We start from the raw sequence: 23,337 nt of genomic DNA, 5'->3' as shown, positions 1-23,337 counted from the left end.
GAAAAGTGGGGAAAATATTCAAAAATGTAGATATTTATTAATTTATCTCCAGAATTATTTATACACCCAAAATGTACAATAATGCAATGATTTCATTTATATACGACTGCTTGCAACTCATTCTCGTTCTACAATAATTACGAATAACTTTGTAAAATATGCATTATACATATATATTGTAGTAGTGTTTATAGTACACAAAATGAATTTCGATATTTTAAAAATGTTGCCTCGTTTACTACAATTTGTCAAATACATATGCAATTTTGTTGTCATTTTTCTGTGTTGTGTGTATATTTAGAAACGCAACGTTTCATAGTCAATTGCTAAACATTCCTAGAAGATATCGTTAACTAAAAATATGACTAAAGTTTAATCAAAATTATTTGCACATCTATAAAAATGATCGAATCTTAAGGGGGGTTGTTAGGCTTCTTATTTTGGCCATTTTCTTAGATAGTTTTGCTTATCTGATTTATATATTTATGTATATTATTCCTTTAGTACTAAGTCTTTTACTTGCAGCATTTTTGAATTTTGACTTGTAATTGATTTTGTAAAGTTAACTAAATTGCTCTAAAATATATTTTACAATAATATAATTATTATTCTTAGCTTTTCATGCGATTTTATTATTTTATGCTTGGAGGGTTTCTTATAGTTCTTGATTTATTTTGCTTTCTTTGTGTCCCAGCAGAGAATTAAAGATTTTTCCATCATGTTTTCTTGTATTTATAATTTTAATTCAGAACTTGCCGCTTTTTAGCTTTTAATTATTGTTGTGTTGTTGGTTTGCTACAATTCATTATTTCAATATTTGCCATTTATATTAAACTTAATTTAGAGAAGTATATGCTATATATGTAATGTATGTATATTGATATATACGCATTTGTGTATGTATGTATGTATAGTATTTACATAATTGTTAGGCAACCACTTAGTTAGCTTAGTTTATCGTGTTTTATAAAAATAAGTATTGTATTACGCATTCTTCACATGCCTCAAAAATGTACTAAAAAACCGAAAACTGTACATCGATTGTTATCCTTTTTGTGTTTTTGTCGTCTGCATCATAATCATTTGTCAACTATTCGTAGTCAATAAGCACAATCGTAATTTTCATCATCATTAGCATTATCGTTATAATCAACAGCATGTTAGAAAACATTTTAACCAAACCATATTTGCACATATCTAAAAACTTAACACGTTTTATTACAATTGCAAAACAAACATAACAAACACAAATGACCTGTTTATGTTCATGCGTGTGTGTTTTTTATGTGTGTTGTGTTGCATCTATTTGGTTTTTAGATCTTTTAGTACTTAAGCTAGTTTGGTTTCAAATAACGCATCTTTTTGTGTCTGAGCTATACTAAAAACAATTGCTATATATGTTTAGTATATAATTAGCTTCGCTGCCGCTAATGCCGTTCCTGCTGCATTTTCTTCTACTACTGTCTCTGCCGTTTAGTATATTGGTTTTCATGAGGCGTACATGCGATTAATGTCATGCTGATATTTATCCTGGATGTCCTTGCGCTTCAGTTTGAATGCAGCCGTAACCAGACCCATATCTGGTGACCACACCTCCTTGCACAGCGTAATAGCTGCGGGCACCTCATGCTTTTGCAATTTGCCTAAACAAACGAGTTTTGCACATTAAAATCAATTCGTTAACAAGCATTTTACATGTTACACAACTCACATTTTCTCGAATGATCGCTAATTTCCTTGAGTATGGCCTTCTCCATGATGGGCGATGAGCACAGCTCTTCAAAAGATTTATTCTTTAGTCCATGACGTTCGGCCAACTCCTCGAGACCCTTTTGATTCGGCACGACCAGCGCGACAGTGAATTGCTTTGTTGGATCGCCATAAACGCAAATGTTCTCAATAATGCCACAGGTCTTCAGTTCCGACTCGACTTTGCCCAGGGAAACGTATTCACCAGCTTGTAGCTTAACCAGATCCTTCTTACGATCTGTAAAATATTGTTGGGTTAATAGAGATCTAAAAATTTTGTTGTATCTACACGTACCAATAATCTTAAGTACGCCATCGGTTTGCACTTCTCCAATATCGCCAGTTTTGAACCAACGGCGTCCGTCCTCTTCAAAGAAGTCCTCGCCAGTCTTGCCAGGCAGTTTATAGTAGCCCTTGGACACGCATTCGCCACCGATAAGCACTTCACCCTGTGGATAGGGTTTGTTGGTAACACGATAGTTGCCCTCCTCCCAATTCACCAGCCGAATATCGCAAACGGTCAACGGTCCTCCAGTGCGTCCATAAGTCATATCACGACCTGCAAAGAGAAGAGATGTTATTAAATATATTTTCCTAGTTTTCTGTATATCGAGAACACTTACTGTCCATTACAGTAGCGCCCGAGGTGGTCTCAGTCAGACCATAGCCCTGAATCAAATCCACGCACAAGCATGTCTTGATCTGCTCGTGAGTGTCGGACGAAAGCGGCGCTCCGCCGGACATAATGATGCGCACCTTGCCGCCCATCAGCTTGGCCACTTTCTTGAAGACCAATCTGCCAAAAGAAAAAGATATTTAGTAGTCTGTTAAAAGTTTAAATAACAACTAACGTACTTGTCAATCAATGGTGTCTGATAGCCGCGTTGTATCCACTTGACTTTGTACTGGTAAAGGAATTTGAAGAGCGCCTTTCTGAATGCTGAACCGGAGTTGACCTTGTCGTTGATGCCCTTGGAGATGCGATCGAGAATCAATGGCACGGATGTCATGCATGTGGGCCTCAGCACGGATGCATCGCCCTTGCAGCCACGCTTAATCTTGCTGCTCGTATCGATCAGAGTCAAAGGAGTCGAATAGCCAATGGACACGCCTGTCATCAAGCAAACACTCTCTGCCACCAGCTCAAAGACATGCGCAAGTGGCAGGAAACCGATCAAAACATCTTCGGGATAAATGGTGACCATGTCGCAGAAACCCTTCATGGTGGCGATGCAATTCTTATGCGACAGCAGAACGCCCTTTGGTGTACCCGTCGAGCCGGAAGTGTACATGATGATGGCAATGTCTTCACCATCTGGGGGCACATTCTCTGCAAATGTAACATAGATTTAGATATATTCATTTCGATCGTTAACTGAGTTTACTTACCGAATTTGCTCTCGTTTCCGATCTTAACAACTTGAGCGAAGGGCAGAACCTTAACGCCTTCCTTGAAGCCAGTGGTATCGGTCTTGTGCAGCTGATCCTCCATGTAGATAATGGTGTTGACATTGGGGCATTGAGCGAGCAGCGTCTTAAACTTGGGCAACAGATCATGGGAGGTGATGACAGTGGTGACTTCCGTTTCGCTGATGCCTGGCAAGCAATATGAATTCAATAAATAAAATATTCTCAAATTATCATATTTCCATTGTACTTACAGTGGGCAACGCCATCATCGCCGAGCGTAGCATAGACAGTGACAATGGGCATGGCCTGCTTGAAGCAACCGTGGGCAGCAATCATCCATTCGGCACGTGTCTCGGCAAAGATGACAATGTTCTGGCGCGGCGCCTGGCCGAGCTCGCGAAGACCACGTCCAAAGCTGGCCGCCATGCGCTCCGCCTCAATGAAGTTCTTCCACTTGTAGTCACCCATGTTGTACTTCTTGAAGACACGTCCATTGGGTTGCGTCTCATCCTCCTCGCTCAGTATCTGACGTGTGCCCAAACAACGCTTGGTCGAATGCGTTTTGGCCACATAGTTGAAGACCTTCTCCAGCGTATCGATGTTCTCCTGCAGCATCTTCACGTGCACATCCCGTGGCGGCTCCGTGGTGCGATACGTTAGTTCAGTGTCATCGCTCTTGATGATCTTTGCCTGCAATCAACGGAAGGTATGTATTAGAATAGACAACTTAAGGGAATAAGAAATGGTTTCTGGGAATGGGGATTGGAATGGGATGCCCATAACAGGGACATAAAAAACCACGCGAAATACCAAAGGAAGAGGAAGTGAAGTTTACACCAGCAATTGCTTAGAATCTGTGACTTAAACCGAACCCATGAACTCGATCACCAGGTGAAGGGTCATGGTGGGGTGCGTTTTTAGTGAGTAGGCAAGGGAGTGAGAGCGAGGGCGAGGGAAATCCAAAAACAGACACCAAAAAAATATGTAGTACAAACAAATTACAACCAATTAATAAAAGAAATAAAAACAACACAAATGCAAATTAAAACCTCAATGTCATCCGGCGCGTACTTGCGGGACTCATCGACCAGCAATTTCTTGCTTATGGGCGTGGCCTGTGGGTGGTGGGAGGAAGGTCAAAAAGAGAATACCAATTATATATGTGTATGACAGAGAGCAAGCAGATATATAGGCGACACATAACGATATCGTTTTTGTTATTTACGACCTGTGCAGCATTTGATTTGCCATAAACGTTTATAGCAGAGCGGAGCGTGTGTCGCTCTTTTCTTTTCTAGTTTATAGCAGGTGATTTCGTTATTTTGGATCCATATCCATGGTCAAGTCGATAGACGACAAACGGTTAAAAGGGGGTAATTAACTGTGTGGAAATTAACTGAATGTGCTAAACAAAAAAAAGTTTATCAATGACTTTTTTACGCCTTTGACTTGCACATGAATCACACACTCAAAAAAAAAAAACCTAATTATTTTAACTGTGTTTAAAATAATCAATTATTAATGTTATGTGCAGCAGCTGCGATTTTAGACTTAAGTTCGGCGTGACCCTGAATATTGCTATACAATTTTCCATCGAAGCTATTTTTTATTGAGCAATGCAACTTATATGTATTGAAATGTAATTTAAAAATTGATTATACACATCGATTAAAGGCCAACACTGATAATAATATAGTTAGTACCTATAGGGACTGTGACTGTCTCTAAGATTGACATGCTTTGATAGGCAAGTCTAACGAACAGAGATAGCAACCAGAGTCGAGTACACTCGACTTTTAAACAGGTAGTTGCCTCTTGACTATAAAAACTGATTATAACGCACTTTTATGGGTCCAAGGTATACAAAACTCTAATAGATAAAGATAAGGAATAGCAGAGAGACAAATGCGACTGAGAAACTTGCAAGTCAGAAAGAGACTGCAATATTATGATGCTAAAGACATTGCGTGTGAGAAGGTCAACGATAAACTTCGACTGAACTGTGCCACAAAAATTGTCAAGCAATTCAACACAATCTAATGATCATTATGAACCATCTTTAAATTGAAACTCACCTTGACTCGCCGCGATTCCTGTCGACGTTTCCATGGCGCCTGTAATACCAAATAGACCGGCAGCGTGATAATATCATAGACAAATGCAATTGCCCTGATGGCGCCCAGTGCACTCTGCACCCAGAAGCTATCCATTCTGAAAATATATGAATATTAATATATATATTTAATTTATATGCACAGCAGATGTTTTCAAAGTATTATTTAAATTGCTTGCAAAATCAATTACTTGAATTGGGAAGTGAGGGAAATACGTGCTATATATATTTGCTATATATATTTGCTGGTTCGGTTCTGAATCTGGTTCTGTTGCCGTTGCAAACCGACAGCCAACTGATTTCAGTTGGCAAATCTCTCATGTGCAATAACTAGAAAAGGGTTGTCGCTGTTCGCTGCTAGCTTCTCTCTGCTGACTTGGCTGGCTTAGCGACGACGACGACGCAGCGATAACACACTGACAGAAAACATTTCAGCCTCTTATCAGTAGTGGTTCAGTAGTATAAACGTCGTGTAGATTGTCAGCCAACAACACAACACAACACACAGTCAAGACACAGTCCGATTGCGCTTTTTGATTCCGTTACTAATTGGAACAAGTCGGTTGCAGGTACAACGCAAGTCTGCTTTTCTCATACGGTATTTTCTTCGCAATTTTCGACAACTGCTTTTCGCGTACTTCCGCAGCGACCTTTGGTCCGAGATCGTTTACTCATATTGCCAGTCAATATCAGCGACAACCAACAGCAACAGCCAAAGCACTTGTGTGTCACAAGTGTGTCATAAAAAAACTACCAAGACTACAATCATTCGTCCGACTCATTACAGAGCTCTTAAACCGATAAATTGATTTATGATGCAGATAACTTCATTTGAAGCGTTGGCCAATTAAATCTACTGATTGCCAGTGATTTCAAATGCACGACTCAATACAGTTTTGTTTAAAGAAAGAGTATAGTTCTTTCATAGTTGTTCTTCCGCTTTTGTGTTCTAAGTCTATGTTAGATGATCTCACGCTAAAACTATTTTTCTATAAACCTTAATAAATAGTTATTTTTATCACACTCTGAATTCAACTATACAATAAATTGTACTTAATTTAACATTTGAATCTAAAACATAATTCAAATTAAAATACATATACTAAATATTACATTTGGTATTTGGAAATACTAATCTATATGCAAAATATACCACATAGTACAATAAATTGTACTTAATTTAACATTTGAATCTAAAATATAATTTAAATTAAAATACGTATACTAAGTGTTACATTTGGTATTTCGAAATACTAATATACCACAAAGTACAATAAATACCGTAAAGTAAAATAAATACTAATCTACCACAAAGTACAATAAATACCTCACTACAGACTATCAAACAGTTCTCCCATCTTTAAATAAATCCCATTTCGATGTATAACAACTTTACGATTACTACATAACACCCAATTTAAATAGCCAAGGTCGTTTCCATATCATATCATACGAGTACAAATCAAAGCTGCGTTCCAAAAGCCAGCTGGCTTATAGTCCACCTGCAGATAGTCTATCTGAAAGTTGTGTATGCTTGTGATTGTATCTCAGACTACTCTATGCACAATGTGTGTGTGTGTGTTTGTGTGTGTCACATGCTAATCAACGCTTGCATGGAAAGTCAATTATCAACCTTTGCACTGTCACATTCGAGTCTGAGACGTTATCAACGAAAACCGCTAATAAGCTAGAATATAATTAAAGTTTCAATACTCTTATCAATTTGGGAAATTTGAACAGAAGCAGGTGTATGTCATGTTTTCTTTATAGATCGAAATATATACCATATACATAAGTATATATGACTGTTTTTTGATAAGTTAAAAATGCACTTAATCGCTAAATTTCATTATAATGAGATCAGTGCAAGGCGAGCAAAGTAAAAGTTTTGCGTTGCTGTGGCAATCACAGCTCACAACGTAGCACACATCGTGAAACACATACTATAAATACTTGTGATAAGGCGCGTTGCGCTGTGATAAGCAAAGCCACCACGACGTCACGTCCCTGAACTTGGCATGCATTTAGCTCCAGCTCAGTTCAGTTCCGAGTAGTACGACAGAGAGAGCGAATTTCCTCATTCTCTTTCTGTCTCGCTCTCTGTCTACTACGTTGTAGAGCGCTGTGGGCGTTGGTCTGGCACTGATTGCAGATTTGATTTTTGGTCATTTCACGCTCTCTGATTAGACATGGACATCAATATCACATCAAGCGATAATGTCGCCAACCATATTCAATATATAGAATAGTTCATATATAATAAACCATACACAGTATGCTAATCGTTGTAAAATGTGTCTGAAATTTAATATCGTCTGACTACTTTTCAATCGCTCTACGCACATATTTTTATGAATGATATTGCGTATTTAGCCTATCAATTGATAAACCTTGTGTGGCCCAGTTTATAATTTAGGATATCACTTTATTCGGCTTAAGGAACTGTCAATCTTATCATCATCACTTGGCTGCTAGATATCTATTAAAAGTGGGTGTAGCTCGGTCTTTGCCCTCAGTGAATTGAACTAAAATCTGAGTAAACTATAATCAATGAAATTTTAAATTTAATTCGAACGCGATCGAGCGTTAACCCAAACAACCTTCGTCGGACTCCAGGGGTGCAATTTTGTGAAAATTATAGATATGTGTGTTGATTTAGTTATGGCGTCGAAGAATTAAAAAAAGCGAGTATGCTCGGCTGCGAGATACTCGTGAATAAAGTCAAATAAATACTGAAATATATTCCAAAGTATATATTTGCTAAATCGATATACTACTACTTGTAAAATATACCATAGGATACAAAATATACCAGATTGTTAACTAATACTTAAAATTACCCATTCTATAACCTGTCTTATAATATAAAAATGTTAATTATACTAAAGATTACCCACTTTATTACCCATTTTACCATATTATAAAATTCTAGGTAGTCTTCTGAGATTGAAACCTTTAACTAAGCACATTTCTCATGGCAATTTATGGGCAATCGTCAAGTTGAAATTATTTTGTTATTGCAGTACTACTGTGTTTAATTCCAAAACCAGATCTTCCAGCACCGACAAAACACACTCACGAATACAAGTTGATACGCATAATTAGCACATGGCTTGACGAATGGATATGTGAGGGGGGGGAAAGGGGAAGTTGGGGGTGGTATGGGAGGGTAAATACGTAGTTGATTGAGAAGGAATGTATATATGACTGTATGTACTTACTGCGCATCATCTTCGATGAACATCTTGCCGCGTTGTTAGTGTGACAATTGGACGATGAAGAAGGTAAGCGGGCGACACAGAGACACAGGAGGGAATTGCGCGCTGACACCAAATTACACAGAGCGAGATAGAGCGAGAGAGAGAGAGCGATGCGGGAATGATAAAGAGAAATGATAGCTAGCAGTTTCTCTAATGTCCTTCGGTCTTCTTCTTTAGTTTTGGCGGTTGCACTGCTGTACAATGCTGCGTATGCGTAATGCGACGTCTACGTTGTTAGCTGAAATCGAGGGAAGACAGACAAATGGATGCAACACTCAAACGATGATGTCATTCTCCTTACACTTCTCTTGTGTTGTTCTTTTATTTACCTACAATGAAATGAGAGAGAGAGAGAAAGAGAGATATGTATTTATGTCGTGACAATCGTGACAATGAAGAGATAACAATGTGTTAAGAGTATGCGATAAATAGAGTAGAATGAAAGATACAAGTGCTAAAGCAAAGATTCAATTCGAGTATCTTTAGTGAGTAAAAATTAACAATGGATTTATAGTAGATGTAGAATACAAAAAAAAAACTTTTTCTGATTCAATAAGAATTAAAAACGTATAAAATGAGTAAAACTTTTCCAGCTGCCTTGAAAGATTTCCAAACATTTAGCTAAAAATAAACTTATTTTAATACTAAACAAATAAGTAAAATTTTGTTTTGCTTTCATCAACATAAATGTGCATTAAAAAAAATGAACCGAAACCAATGAAAGAAACGCAAGTAAAAAAGCTACAGTCGAGTGTACACGACTGTGAAATACCCGTTACCTTAAGAATAATAGCAAAATAATGCGGTATTATTCTTAAAATTTATTAAATTGACATAATAAAAAATACTAAAATATACCTAATAATATAGTTTGTGTATTTGTTCGGTATAATTTTTAAAATATACTGAATTAGTGTACATAAAACGTTCGAAAATATACATAGGGCCATATTTGGTATATTTATATATTGATACAGACAAAATATACCACATTGTTTAGTAACTTCTAAATTATGATCACAACTAAGAATTGTAGATTATAGTTATTATTGTAAATGTGTGTCATTCAGACACATCGTCTTGACTATTAACGCTGATCAAGAATATATACTATTCTATAGAATATACTACTCCTATAGAATATACTATTACATACACTTTCAGTAGCCACAAAGTTATTACACCCTTCTACCCTACAGCTAGCTAGGGTATAGAAAGGTGAAATAAAAACAAGTTCTGCAAATCTTTGCTTTGCCTTGTTCTTTTGGTTTTTAGCCAACTAATGATAATAAGTATAACACAACACACAAAGCGAACTTTGGACGCGATAGCCGCTTGCCTCATTTAAATATACCGCAAGTATAAATATATGTATAGACTTAAATTTAGACAGCCAAATTCGCATTGCATAATGTGCGAGAAATGCCAACGACAAAGCCGCAAAGACAGAAGAGTATAAGTGTGTGTGTCTATGTGTGATATTTGCCCCTTTTCTGCTTTCTCTAGGGAACAATGTTGCCCTAGGTCGTGGCCGATCAATAGCTGTGCAAATCCATAACAATTTATTACAGCCAACGTGAAACTATTTTTCTTTTGTTTTGCTTATGCCCACCGAAGAGCACTTTAAAGCAATGAAAAAAAAAACAACTGACAACGAATTCGGGATTTATATAATCTAATTTAATTGATAAATATAATCTGCATTTAGTAAGTAATTGCGGGGATAAACTTTTCTTTGCATTTGAAGAGTATTAATTTTCTTTTTTAACTACTTCAAATTTTCTTTGACTTCAATTTGACTTTATTAACATTCTTATTTATTTATACTTTCTTTTACTTCATTTTTACTTTCATATTTTCCTTTACTTTATTTATAAGCTGCGGTCATTGCACCGTCTCTCACTTCAAATAACCAAAACAACAATGTTAACAAAGGCTACGTGTTTTGTTTACAAAGCAAAAGAACGACAACGAGTTGCTTTGTGGTGCAAAAGCACTTAAAAACAAACAAGAATATGCGAATAAATTTAAAACACATTTTTGCAATTTACATAGGACTAAATTGAACACATTTTTGCAAATTTATAAATATGTATAAAGCGGCTTCTATAATTAAAGTAGAAAGAGAGTGATGAATTTAATACGAAATCTCTCTTTACTGTGTGCGCCTTTCTCATTTCAGCAACTGATCATTGATTTGAAACATTGCTCAGTATTAATCACTCCATTTACAAAAGTGAATTGCAATCGGCGAGTGAAGGAAAAGCAAAATACTGAGCGAAAGTTTGTTGCCACAGTCAAATGGCACAATTTGTCATGCTCACTTGCAATAGCCAAATTATAGGTTAATGAATGAAAATTGTGCTCAACAGCAGCGACTGCGACTGCGGCAGCGGCAGCGACGTCGAGTCGCGTCGCTCACTTCAGCTTGTGTAATTGTGTGGCTTGAACTTTGAGCGTCGAGATTTTGCCGCATGTGCGACGATCGTGACCCTGATGAAAGTTAAACTGCAACTAATGTGGAATGGGACCACAAGGAACCAAAGGTTCCCAGTGACAGCAACAGCAACAACAACAACTAAAACAACAACAACCGCAACAAGAGCGACGTCGACGTCGACAGACGACACCGAACAAGCAGCTGGCTGCCAGAGCGACGATCAAGTGTAAACATATGCTGAGAATGTGTGTGTGTGTGTGAGTGTGTGTGTCTGGATTAAGACAATCAGGAAATGTGTGGCGCGTATCGCTTGATTACCGGCTGTACTTTGTACCCAACACCTTTCCACCCCACTTTTCTCTCCTCTCTCTTTAGTGAAATGTAGTTGGATGCTCGAAATGTCGAGCAAGTGAAAAAGTGTTGTGCTTAAACAACGGCCTGGGCACATAAAATCTGATTAAATCAACCGAAATTAGAATAATATATATCCGAGATTGCCTTGTACAATCTGTACACGCGTCGTATACGCAACATGACGTGACGAATCGCATGCCAAACTGAAATTAGGCTCTCGATTAACAAAAAAAAAACAAATATAAAAACATGCTACCCAAGTAAAAGTTCAAGTATTATCATCAGTCGGATTTCAAAGTTCAGGTTCAGGTTGAAACTTGATATATTCTCAATTCATTTAGCACAACTCGTTTTGCGCTGAGAATGTTGAACGATGCTTTAGGTGAAACTGTTTTAATTGCTTTGATTAAGGCAATTGCGAGGCCCGCCTTTAATTATAGACATGGTGCATATGCAACCCCGTTATAACCGTGTTTTTATTGTTTATTTTATTTCATTGTCTCAGCTTTGTTGTGCTTTTATTTCAGTTCATTTCATTTTGTTATTTTTTGCATAGATTGCACAACAGAAACACAAAAAAAAACTACAGCTTGTGGAAATCATTGAGGCAACAAACGTGCAGTCGTTGCAACGTCACGCCTGACTAACTGGAAATGCAAAAGTATCTGTATCTGTATCTGTGAGATACTGGATTGACAACCTCGAACTTGAAAGCGCATTTATGCATGTTAATGGCGTTTTCATTTCACTGACATCAGCCAAAATCGCGAGTATCAAGTCTCGACAAACATTCAAGAATTCTTCTTTGTCGATTGTCACGCAGTTAAATGTTGTGCGGCTCAAACAAAGTCCAAGTGCGGTACAAAGTCCCCGGAGTAATTGAGCTTGAAATCGTAGATCGATAAATATTTAGTTTCATTATTGTGCGAACTATTCCACGCCGAAGACAAACATACATTATTCAGTGTACACATGTATGAAAGAACATTGCGAAGATAACAGTGACGAAATAAAGACAAGATCTGCAGCTTAGGTGAAAGGAATCACAGGAAATCATTTGCTGATAAGATAATCCGCTTATAAGCCTCGACTTAATGAGCAGCAGATTGCAATGGAATTAAAGTAAAAGCGAGGAGAGAGAAAGAAAAAGATTAAAGTAAAATTCTGATTTACTAAAATAAAGTATGTTCTCATTATTATTATGTAAGGGAATCTACGAATGCTAAAACTCACTTTTATAATTGAATTTTAATAATTAATAATTAATTCTTTCAATTAAATTTAAAAAGTGCATAGACAAAGCACCTTTTTTTTGAGGATTTCCGAAACAAATATTTCTTAATAATTAAAGAATTTTCAATTACAAAATAAAGCTTCTGATGAATAATAAAACTAAAGTACTTTATATAATGAAATAAAACAAATGCTATAAACAATTTCTAGTCATAGCTCCCATAACTTCTAAATACATTTTTAAATAAACTTTACTACATATTAGATAAAGAATAGATTTATAGGAAAAAAAAATTTACATAAAAAGGAAATAAATTTATTTTATAATTATATTCAAAGTTAATAAGATAACTTTTTTTCAATAGATTATACAAATGCTTTTTAATATATTCCAGTCATTTTACCTATTAATTCTTTAATATTATTTGAATAATCGTAGAAGTCATCTTTAATCAACATGATAAATTTAGCTCTCAGAATAGGTTATTTCTAGCTATTTAATATAGCAATATTTGTTTTTGGGATTGCTCAAATATATATTTTTTAACGACAATCGACACGAGTCGATGGACTTGTTGAGGCAACAAACTCAATTACGTTAAGTGGGCAACTGTTACTTGAACTTTGGCAGTCGGGAGGCCATCTAGAAACAATCGACCAAGGTGCTAAGCCTGAACTGAACTGGTCGTGTAACGGTGCTTGTTATACGAGTATCAGCATTTGCATGCATATATTAATAACTGACACCAGTGCATATATCGATGACTGGCGAGTCACCTTGACATTGCCAGCTGGAGTAATGCATAAATATTCATTCTAGCATACAATTTGTTCTTTTAATACATTTGTAGACTCACGCTTATGCATGCAATTAAGTTACTTTGAAATATAATTCATTTCCATATGACCTAAGACAAAACAATCGCATTTGTTCTTTGTCCCTGTCGTTGACTTCGCTCTGTCTCTCTCTTTCTTTGTACGTCTCTCTCGTAAATGGGGTAACAAAATCATCGTATGACTGTGTCAAAGTCCAAAATAAAAATAATTTGCTGTAGTGAGTTTTTTTTTTGTTTGTTGTTCTCTGTGTTTATGTGAGCAGCGCGCACATAAAATGAGAAAAATACGCGGTAAGATTGAAAAAAGTAAAACAAGAAAAACAACAACACCAACGGCAATAATACGTAAATTTGAAAAAACGACAGCAATTTGCACGACGCGTTGAGTATTTCATTGAACGAAAAGAGAAAGAGTAACAAACATGCGAAACAAACAAACCGAAGATTGTGTGGGTGAATTTAAATAAATTTGATTATTGGCAAGTGCAGGTCTTACTCACAAGCGACAGAGAGAGCGGGAGAGATCGAGTGTGAGAGTAAACTCACACACACACAAGCACACTTCGAACACTGATGGATACTCGTACAAAGCTGCATAAGAAGACAGTTTTGTTCGCTCATTTGCACTCGCTCATTTCGCGTTTGCCGATGACCGATTGTGTTTGCGTTTGTGTGTGTGAGTGTGTGAAAGTAAAGCGACGTCAAGAGGCAAGCGCCAAGTGACAAGCGCTGCTGACGTCGCCGTTGCTCACACAAATGACCTAGACAAGCATGCGTGTAGTTATCTTTAGAGTGACCATTGCATGGTCGCCGCTCACTCCCCTAACGAAGCACGTGCCATGCCAACCAACGAACCAACCAAGCAAGTGAAGTGAAAATTTTCCACAATGTACTAGTTAGAGCAGTCAGTATTGGCAATGATCATGATCATGGAGCTTTAATGCTCATAACAACTACCACACAATGCGGATAAGTTGGATGGCAAAACCGGTTAGAAAATCTTTTCAACAGACACTAAGTTCGTGACTAAGGCAAACAATGTTTATGTCTCTCTCTACGTGTGTAGGTGAGCTTGATTGTTTATCAGTGTGCGAAGCATTGAAAAAAAATTAAGGGAAAACATGTTTACTACCAGTGCCGCATGCCAAAATATAGAACTTAGTCAAGCGCTATGCTTTTACTCTTTTGTAAACTTACATTCGTATGTATTTACGTAATCTTAACACACGACGTAAGGCATTAGTTGGAAACATTCTAATTAGACGTCAAAGCGCCATCTATGGAAAAAGCTCACAGCCGACACTCTAAACGACGCACATGCGTTTGTCCGTTACGAAAGGAATACTATTTAAATGCTTTAAAAGAGAGTGTTTATTTATTTAGAAACTGTTAGCAATGTGCATTTTCTGTAGGCCATTAAGAGTTATCAGGCGCCCTTTAGTAAATGTAATCTCACTAGCAGACATCCACAATAAGTCACAAAACTTTAACGACACTCACACAAAAGTACTTATCTACTTATAGCTGTGCATATGAAATGGTGTGTGTTGTATACACATATGCAGATGCACATAGAAATCGCGTGACTATTTTCGATGGGTCTCGTTGAAGCAACAGCAACAGCAAGAGAAACAACAACAAAGGAGGCAGCAGAAAAAGAAAAGCGCCAGACGAAAAGTGACTGGGAAATGGGTGCAGGGAAAATGCGGCTGAGGGTTGAATCGCGGCAACACGTTTTTCCTTCTTCTTCGTTGTGGCATTTGGTTATACCAGCTGAAAATCATACGAGTTTAAGGGGAAATGTTGCGCAGCAACAACAAGAAACACATTTGCGGCGAAGAGAAAAGAAACTGCGGCGAATACGCGCAGCATGGCCAACGAATGCAACGTCAACTGTACAAGAGAGAGCCAGAAAGAGAAAGAGCGAGTAGCGCAGGGTAAAGGCGAAGGCGAAGTCAAAGTGGAGATGGCAAGGCGAACTCGATGTGCGCGCTTTTCACACTCTTTTTGGGTGGTGCGGAAGGAAGCTAAAAAGGTCAAAGAGCATGTTGTTTACTTCGCTCAGGGGTTTGGCCATGAATGAAAGCTGTGACCGGCAAAAAAAATAAAAATAAAATAAAACCTTCACATAAGTGTGCATATTAATAATGTATTTTTGTAGATATGTATGTATGTATGTTAATAATAATTGCAAGAGTCAAAACAACTGAAAGATACTCTGTATTATTTGCACTATTAACTTTATATTTTAATCAGTTTCACAATTAAAACTGTAATTACCTAATCGATTCAATGCTTTATATTCTAGTTTTTCCACAACACTGAACGTGCCTACTACCAATAATGATAAACAACTACAACACATGCCACCGGGCCATAAACAAAACCGCACCCCAGAAAATTCATCGTACCGCGCCTCCTCATTTGAAATGCAACAACATTTCAATGAGGGCCATCGAGCGTTGGTCTCGAGCTCAGCTGGTCAGTGAGCGCCGTCGCAGACACAACAAGAACAGAAACATATGACACATCACATCACATAAACACACACAAATGCACACTCGCACACGCATAAATGACCCCGAAGCAGAATTACGCCCCCACCAAAATCCCTTGGAACAAAAAGGCAAAACAGCACACAGCAGAAACTCGCATGATTTTCTGTTGGTATAATAAACTGAACACAGCGCAGCAATGAGTGGGGAAGCAGGAGAGGCAGCTGAACTGAGTCAGCTTGACCGAGAGAGAGCCAGAGAGAGTATGTGCACAAAATATTTACATGTGTGCGTGTGTATATTTACAAGAAAGTACACGTGCAGTCAACGGCTGTCAGGGGAAGTGTGCCAGACAGTCAGAGAGCGAGCGAAAGAGAGTGTAACCACATGAGAGGAAGTACTTCAAGGCAAATCAGACTGAATGTATGAGTGTGTGGGTAGAAGAGTGTGTGTCTGTTTTACAGCGTATTATCAAAAATGCTTTTAGACTTTTTATCTAATCAGAATCCTTTTTAATTGAAAATAACGATGCTCAGAAAAGAGAAACACGTCATTTAAAGTTGATGACATTCTCTTTATTGCTCTCACGATGAAGCTGGCAGCTGGTATTGAAGGTCGTTACCACCTCTCGCCCTCTCTCTCTTTTACACTCTTGCCGAAAAGTTGCAAGTTTTCAATTTGCAATTCAAAATCAAATGAAACAAAAAATCGATACAGAAATAAATAAACATAAATTGGTTGCCAATGACAACAACAATTGCATAATGCACAAAAGTAAAAACTTTCGTCTAAAATAGAAACTAGGTCAACCGCATGAATTGTTTATCAAACTTTAGGAAATCTAGAAAATAAAGTTTGTTAATGCCAAGTGAACAAAGTGTGGTGCTGCATTTTATATTGCCGACATGGTCATTGATAAGGTGGCGTGACATTTGAGCCATTTGCCCGCCGCACCGGCAAACGCTAGAGAGCCAGAGAGAATGCACAAGTGTCTCTCTATATGTGTGCGTTGTGCATGAAAGTGTATGAGTGTGCGTGTGTGTGAGAGTGTCAGCTGAGCAGACGATGGCAAGAAGAAAAGGAAGTACGTCATGCAAACACAACGTAATTGAAATTTAAAGCTCTTCTTACCTGCTTTATTGGTGAAATGCAAACGATTTTTTGCAGCATTTTCGCGATGATAGATTTTCAGTTGTCAATTGCAGAGCGGGGAGAGGAGCGCGGCGAACACATGTAATAAACATTAAAAACATATGAATATGAAATATAATACGACTTTTTATTCTGGGTTTGCTTTTTGGCATATAAAACATATTAATACGAGAACAAAACACGCACGCACAGTGAGGAATTAAGTGTGGCGTCGTTATAAGCACGTTGTTTGTTACGCGTTTTATCCCAATTTACTCGATAAGTGCTTTTATTTAGTATATTTGATTTTACGCAGTGCCAACGCTTGATTTGAAACTTTCACCGAATTACACACCTTTTTTTGCATATACTTTTATTTTTTTCGTAGTTGCGCTTTTGCTTGCCAATTTGATGACCCACTCGCACATGCATACCTTCACACAAATACACGCATTCACACACACACTGAGACAGTAACGGAGTCACAAAAATTTAAAGCCGGGGCAACGCAACCAATTTCTTACTTACACAAAAACGACGTTAACGTTTCGCTTTCAATTGCGTTTTAAATATGATTTTAGTATGCGTTTTAATTTCGCGCCCGCATATATATGAATATCAAATATTTAATATGTATGTATTTTTTTCTTTATTGTTTCCCGGACGCGTTCAGCGCTACGAACGTTCTCAAAACACGTTGAGTTTGTTTCTGATACGTGTATAAAATGTCGCTGTCGGTTTTGCCACGATTATTTTTCACCGACCACTCACTCACACACACAGGCAAAACAAGTACTCTCAACAACGCTGCTCTCTCCTCGTTCTTCTTGCGGTAAAATTCGTTTTATTACGTAGTTTTCTCTGCACCGCATGCAAATACAGTTGGTCCAAAGTCAATAAGCAAAAGATCCTTATTGGAAAATGCACGGCTTTTATTGCAGAGCTTAGATGCTGCAACGGTTCTAAATAAGTTCTTTTTACACACGCGGCGTACTTAAAATTTTTTTAATTTCTTGTTGATGTTTGTGTTAAGTGTGACCGCAAATTGCTTCAGAAATACACTCTTTTCAGTCCAGCAAACAAGAAAAAAATCACTCTAGAATGGCCACACTTCATATGGTATATTTAAGGCGGTTAATTTTAAACATCTGCTTTTTCTAAGGTACAACATAAAAGATTCTCTACAATACCTCTTAAATAAGCTCTTTACATTTATTTAATTTACATTACAAATAACAATTATCGAAAAAATATAAAGGCGAGCAATCATAGAACTTTAGGCAATTTCAGTATTTTAATACCAATAAATAAATACCAATAGCCAAGCAAATTGCATTGATGCGTCACCATTGCTTATCCATCATCACTTCACATGACGCTCTGTAATCGCATGTTTTTAGCGTTGCCAGAGTTTATCTTTGACAAATTTACCGCCTTAACGAACTCCTAACTGAACGAAATAGCCTAGAAATATACCGACTTAGCGAACTCCTAATCTACTGAACGCAAAGCTTAGAAATGTACCGTCATACCGAATCCCTAACTTTCTGAACGAAAATATTTAGCTCAGAAATGAACCGACTGGCCGAACTCTTAGCTTACTGAACGAAAGTATATGGCACATAAATGTACATTTTTAGTCAGCTAAGACACATACCTTTCCATAACCAACATGGCTCACAACGCAAAAAATAGTGTCATTTTAAAAGTAACTGCCAGATTATTTTTATACCCGCTACCCATAGGGTAGAAGGGTATTATAACTTTGTGCCGGCAGGAAATGTATGTAACAGGTAGAAGGAGGCATCTCCGACCCTATAAAGTATATATATTCTTGATCAGCGTCAACAGCCGAGACGATATAGCCATGTCCGTCTGTCCGTCTGTCCGTCTGTGTGTCTGTGTGTCTGTCCGTCTGTCCGTCTGTCCGTATGAACACCTAGATCTCAGAGACTATAAGAGATAGAGCTATAATTTTTTCGACAGCATTTGTTATGTTTGCACGCAGATCAAGTTTGTTTCAAATTTTTGCCACGCCCACTTCCGCCCCGGAAATCAAAAAAATCGAATAACAAGCGTAAATTTAAAGCTGGAGTTGCGAATTTTGGTATATACTATAATTGCTATAGTAGTTATCATTCCTGAAAATTTGGTTGCAAGCAGATAAAAATTGTGGAAGTTGTTAAAGAAATACTTTTGTATGGGCAAAAACGCCTACTTACTAGGGTCTTAGTTGCTTTGGCTGACAATCTGGTACATTGCGCCGTCTATGGTATATTTTGAATGGTGTGTTGTATCGATATACCAAACATACCATTTGGTATATTTTTAGTATTTTAGTATTTAGTATTTTCGGTATATTTTGAAATAATACCGCAATATTTTGCACCTATTAAAATGGGTAGTGGGTATCTCACAGTCGAGCACACTCGACTGTAACTTTCTTACTTGTTTGTCATGCATTAGAAGATCTACATATGATTATAATGATAATATATATAATATTAAAAAACAACATTTATTAGTACACTGCAATAGTTATCTGGGCTCAAACCTTTCATCATTCGTTATTTCGTGTACTATATCCCACTCGACAGCAACGGCATAAAGTATGAAAAGAGCAAGAATAGTCCAAGAAAATACAGCTGCTGACCGTCGAGGGGTAAAATTAAACAACGACAACCACCATAATGTGGTAACTATTGTAATGAATATAAATATATAGCAGTTGTCACCATGCTCGCCATTCAACCATATTGCTGATCCCACCTTATGAGTTTTTTCATTGTACATGAAGGCGACACCCATGCTTACAACAGTATCTGGAATTTAAGAAATAAAAGACGTTACAATTCTGATTGGTCAATCAAAACAGTTAAGTTCATAAGGATTTCGTTGTAAGATTGTTTCAAAAAGCGTGATTTACTTCATAAAAACTTAAATTTTGATTGATCAATCAACGAAATGTGTTCCCGTCAATTTGTTTTCATTTATAACATATTTTAAAGAACAAAGACTAGTTCTTGTACTATTATCATAAAATAAATTAAATTCTTAAGTATCTTAAAACAAAATTTTGATTGATCAATCAACTTTGATTGCTAGTCGGTTATTTTAAATTATTTTAAAAAGATTAATGGTGTTCTACTAAAAGTATATTAATTAAAAATGTTGATTGATCAATCAATCAATCAATATACATTTTTTTACAAATATGTCATCAGTTAATCACTAAAATAGTTTCACGAGAGTAAAGGATATTACCAATATGCAACTTACTAAAAAAAGGTCCAGCAAAGACTCCTGTGAAAGCCAATTTCTCATATCCCTGGACGGTCATGGCATAAGAAGCCATCAGATTGATAACAGCACTGCCCATCGATCCGAATGTGATGTTCAAGAAGTGTTCGCTCAGGTGACACACGATGCCCACAATGGCAATGAGCACCTCAATCTCACTGCTGCAGATCACAATGATGACTAAGGAACTGCTCGCACTTAGCACAATGAAAAGCTGAAATTATAATATTTAATAATGTTTCCGATTCACGAGCGAAGCTTACAAAATGATAATGAGGCGGTACATCGGTGCGGGCGTGGCAAAAAGTGGCGATGGCCAGGGGAACGGTGAGGCACAAAGACCACTTGGAGTAGTTGATGTTGAAGTCTGCGATCCAAGAGGTGTACGAATTGTTACACTTTGCTGTAAAGAAAGAGCGCTTGACAAGATTGATGCATGAGATTAATTGTTCAACCTACAATGTACGGCGGTGATAAGAAAGAAAGGATTCGTCACGATCTGCGTACAGTTGAGCAACTTGCTCCACCCATGCTTATAGAGCTCATAATCCACCACGGGAACGAAGATGGTGACCAGAAGTCGCATAGGACACTGAATCAGGATGCAGAAGCGTTGACAGCATCCAGCTAATCTCCATTCTGTGGCATCGATAGGATTCAGGGTCTCCAAGAAGTCTGTCCACAGCAGGCGATTCTTTGGATTGTTCTTGTTATGCAACATGGATCGATTGGCTTCGTAATCCAAGCCCTCCTTTTTGAGTTGTGGCAAAGAGTTCTCCAATGTTCGTCGTCGGCTTGTACGCAAGGAACTGCTGCGTATTTGCATATGCTGATGACGCATCAGTTCCCTCAAGGCAGTTATCCTTATCGCCAACTGGTTCTCGCGCTCCACTGAAGCTGACTGTCGCTTGAGCTCAAGAATTTCCCGCTGCAGCTCTGCCAGAAAATCGCTTTAGAACGTTTTCATCCTTAAGGGAGTCAACTCACTTTTTATAGTCCAGCGCAGCAGCTTGAGGTCGATTACAATGACGATCAAATAAAGCAAGTAAACGGAGAGCAAAACTGTAAAATTAGTTCGAGAATATAGACTGATTAAATAACTAAAATCTTTTTTACTTGAGCTGTCGGTGTAGCTCATGCATTGATTGTAGAACATCAGATAACGCAGCAGTTCCACAGCCAGCCAGAGGAACAACAATTCTCGCACCACAACAAACCAATCCATCTTAAAGGGTTTCATATAGCAGATGAGGCCACCGCAGAGCAAAACGTTGACCACCGAGTCGCCAAAGGTGACGGCAATTATAGCAGAGTCCTCTCGAATGGGCAGCAGATTGGCCACAAAGTCCGGACACGAGGCGCCAAAGGCAAAGAGCGTGGCACCAGCCACAAATTCGCTCAAATGCATCTTGACCGACAGAATCTTCAGCACGGGCATGAAACTAAGGGCAGCATAAAAACAAATAAAAGAGCTACAGTCGAGTGTAGCCGACTGTAAAATACTTGCTACCCAGTGTTAATAAAAGCAAAATCTTTTGGTATTTTTTTAAATACACCAAAATAATGTAGTGAAGGCTATATTTGGTGTATCGATATGCTATTACATTCAAAATATACCATATAATGATAGTTCAAAATATAATAGATATTATTAACCAAAACAACGAAGATCCGACTACAGTATCCAAAATAAAATAGTTTCTTAAATAGCTTTTACAAATTGTATCTAATTGACGCTACATTTTTAAGAGTCACAAATATTATAAGTTAATATTGAGATCATCTCTGAGATCATAACCTACAGCGGACCAAAAGGCAGACGGACATAGCTACATATAACGTCTCAAATGTAACGTCTCAAATGTTGTCGCTGAACAAGAATATATATATGTACTTAATGGAGTCGTAATAGACTCCTGCCTTTTTCATACATTTTCTGAGAGCACAAATCTCTAATATTTTTCTACCCTCTTAGTAGCGGATATAAAAAGAGAAACCATTCCAAGACTTACGAAACATCCACCACAATGGACATGAGCAGCAGATAGTAGTAGGCAATTATCAGAAAAAGCAACATCACACAGATCTCAATGAACTTATCGTGCACATTGAAAAAGCAGTACATCATCTCAAAGTAGTTGAAGTAACCCAGAATATCGCGACAGTTTTTCACTTTTTTGATCATCATGCAGCGTTCATTGTAGGGCAAACGCAACACAGCCAGGCAACTCATCTGTGGAAAGAAGCTTTTCTTAGAGGCATGCAACTTGAGCAATTGATTTCTACGTACGTTACTCAAAAAGTATTTGAATTCCTCATCTAAAGACGTGGCCATAGTTACAGCTTACATTTAACAAAATTTCTAAAAATGTGTAAATTAAAAAAATATCGATTACTGAAAAATCACAGCCTCAGATTGGATTTTCAAATTCGAAAACATAGTAAATACAATCTTCTTTTTTCTTCAATATTTGACTAGTGTTTTAGGCCACTGAGGTACTGAAAATATAGAGTATATTTGGTATATTGATATAGTACTACATTCAAAATGTACCATAGAACGTAAAAATATTAAATTGTCAACCAAGGCAACTAAGACACGTAGTAAATAAACGTTTTTGCCATTGCAAAAGTATTTCGTAAATAACTTCTACAAGTTTTACCTGATCGCAACTAACTCTAGCTTTCAATTTGTCGATTTTTTGTCGAAATTTTGAAACAAACTTCATCCGTAAGCAAACATTATTGCAATTGCTGTTGAAAAAAGGATTGTATCTCTATCTTTTATAGTCTCTGAGAACTAGATGTTCATACGGACAGACGGACATGGCTATATCGTATCGGCTGTGGACGCTGATCTTGAATAAATATATGTACTATATAAGGTCAGAGATGCCTCCTTCTGCCTGTTACATACATTTCCCGAAGCCCCAAAGTTAAGCATTAACTTACTATTAATTTAAATCCTATTTGAATCCCGCATAATTCCAAAGTGTTGTATTCCTTTCCGCCACTA

The 23,337-nt window shown here is 37.4% G+C and overlaps 2 protein-coding genes across 4 annotated transcripts; both read right to left on the bottom strand.

The window, feature by feature from the left end:
• Positions 1-15: 15 nt before the first annotated feature.
• LOC133840702 (fatty acid CoA ligase Acsl3) lies at positions 16-17,731 on the bottom strand. Of its 3 annotated transcripts, none has more exons than XM_062272672.1 (10): positions 17,550-17,731; positions 8,494-8,770; positions 5,235-5,370; positions 3,411-3,849; positions 3,139-3,345; positions 2,605-3,079; positions 2,373-2,545; positions 2,045-2,308; positions 1,712-1,987; positions 16-1,643 (listed from the first exon to the last, which is right to left on the bottom strand). In XM_062272672.1, exons 2-10 carry the CDS (start codon positions 8,514-8,516, stop codon positions 1,489-1,491), a joined length of 2,148 nt encoding a protein of 715 aa, XP_062128656.1. In that variant the 5' UTR covers positions 8,517-8,770; positions 17,550-17,731; the 3' UTR covers positions 16-1,488. The 3 variants fall into 3 exon arrangements, with proteins under 3 accessions (XP_062128656.1, XP_062128657.1, XP_062128658.1); XM_062272673.1 differs by lacking the exon at positions 17,550-17,731 and adding an exon at positions 17,022-17,037; XM_062272674.1 differs by lacking the exons at positions 8,494-8,770; positions 17,550-17,731 and adding an exon at positions 5,464-5,623.
• A 1,787-nt stretch (positions 17,732-19,518) lies between these two features.
• On the bottom strand, positions 19,519-22,752 carry LOC133844436 (mitochondrial sodium/calcium exchanger protein-like). The gene is made up of 8 exons (XM_062278418.1): positions 22,612-22,752; positions 22,334-22,554; positions 21,438-21,763; positions 21,309-21,383; positions 20,781-21,257; positions 20,585-20,724; positions 20,301-20,535; positions 19,519-19,843 (listed from the first exon to the last, which is right to left on the bottom strand). Exons 1-8 carry the CDS (start codon positions 22,654-22,656, stop codon positions 19,560-19,562), a joined length of 1,803 nt encoding a protein of 600 aa, XP_062134402.1. The 5' UTR covers positions 22,657-22,752; the 3' UTR covers positions 19,519-19,559.
• Between the last annotated feature and the right edge of the window lie 585 nt (positions 22,753-23,337).

Source organism: Drosophila sulfurigaster, chromosome 3 (assembly GCF_023558435.1).
Source record: "Drosophila sulfurigaster albostrigata strain 15112-1811.04 chromosome 3, ASM2355843v2, whole genome shotgun sequence".
Lineage (NCBI taxonomy): Eukaryota > Metazoa > Arthropoda > Insecta > Diptera > Drosophilidae > Drosophila > Drosophila sulfurigaster.
Note: the sequence above shows the minus strand (reverse complement) of the source record. Positions and strands in the feature narration are given on the sequence as shown.

Excerpts from the sequence above, each read along its gene's own strand:
- LOC133840702 (XM_062272672.1), bottom strand. The coding sequence starts at position 8,516 with ATGTTCATCGAAGATGATGCGCA. Across the intron at positions 5,371-8,493 it reads TTCATCGAAGATGATGCGCA|AATGGATAGCTTCTGGGTGC; the intron begins GTAAGTACATAC and ends ATATATTTTCAG. Across the intron at positions 3,850-5,234 it reads AGGAATCGCGGCGAGTCAAG|GCAAAGATCATCAAGAGCGA; the intron begins GTGAGTTTCAAT and ends CGTTGATTGCAG.
- LOC133844436 (XM_062278418.1), bottom strand. The coding sequence starts at position 22,656 with ATGGCCACGTCTTTAGATGAGGAATTCAAATACTTTTTGAGTAAC. Across the intron at positions 22,555-22,611 it reads TCAAATACTTTTTGAGTAAC|ATGAGTTGCCTGGCTGTGTT; the intron begins GTACGTAGAAAT and ends TTCTTTCCACAG. Across the intron at positions 21,764-22,333 it reads TCCATTGTGGTGGATGTTTC|TTTCATGCCCGTGCTGAAGA; the intron begins GTAAGTCTTGGA and ends TGCTGCCCTTAG.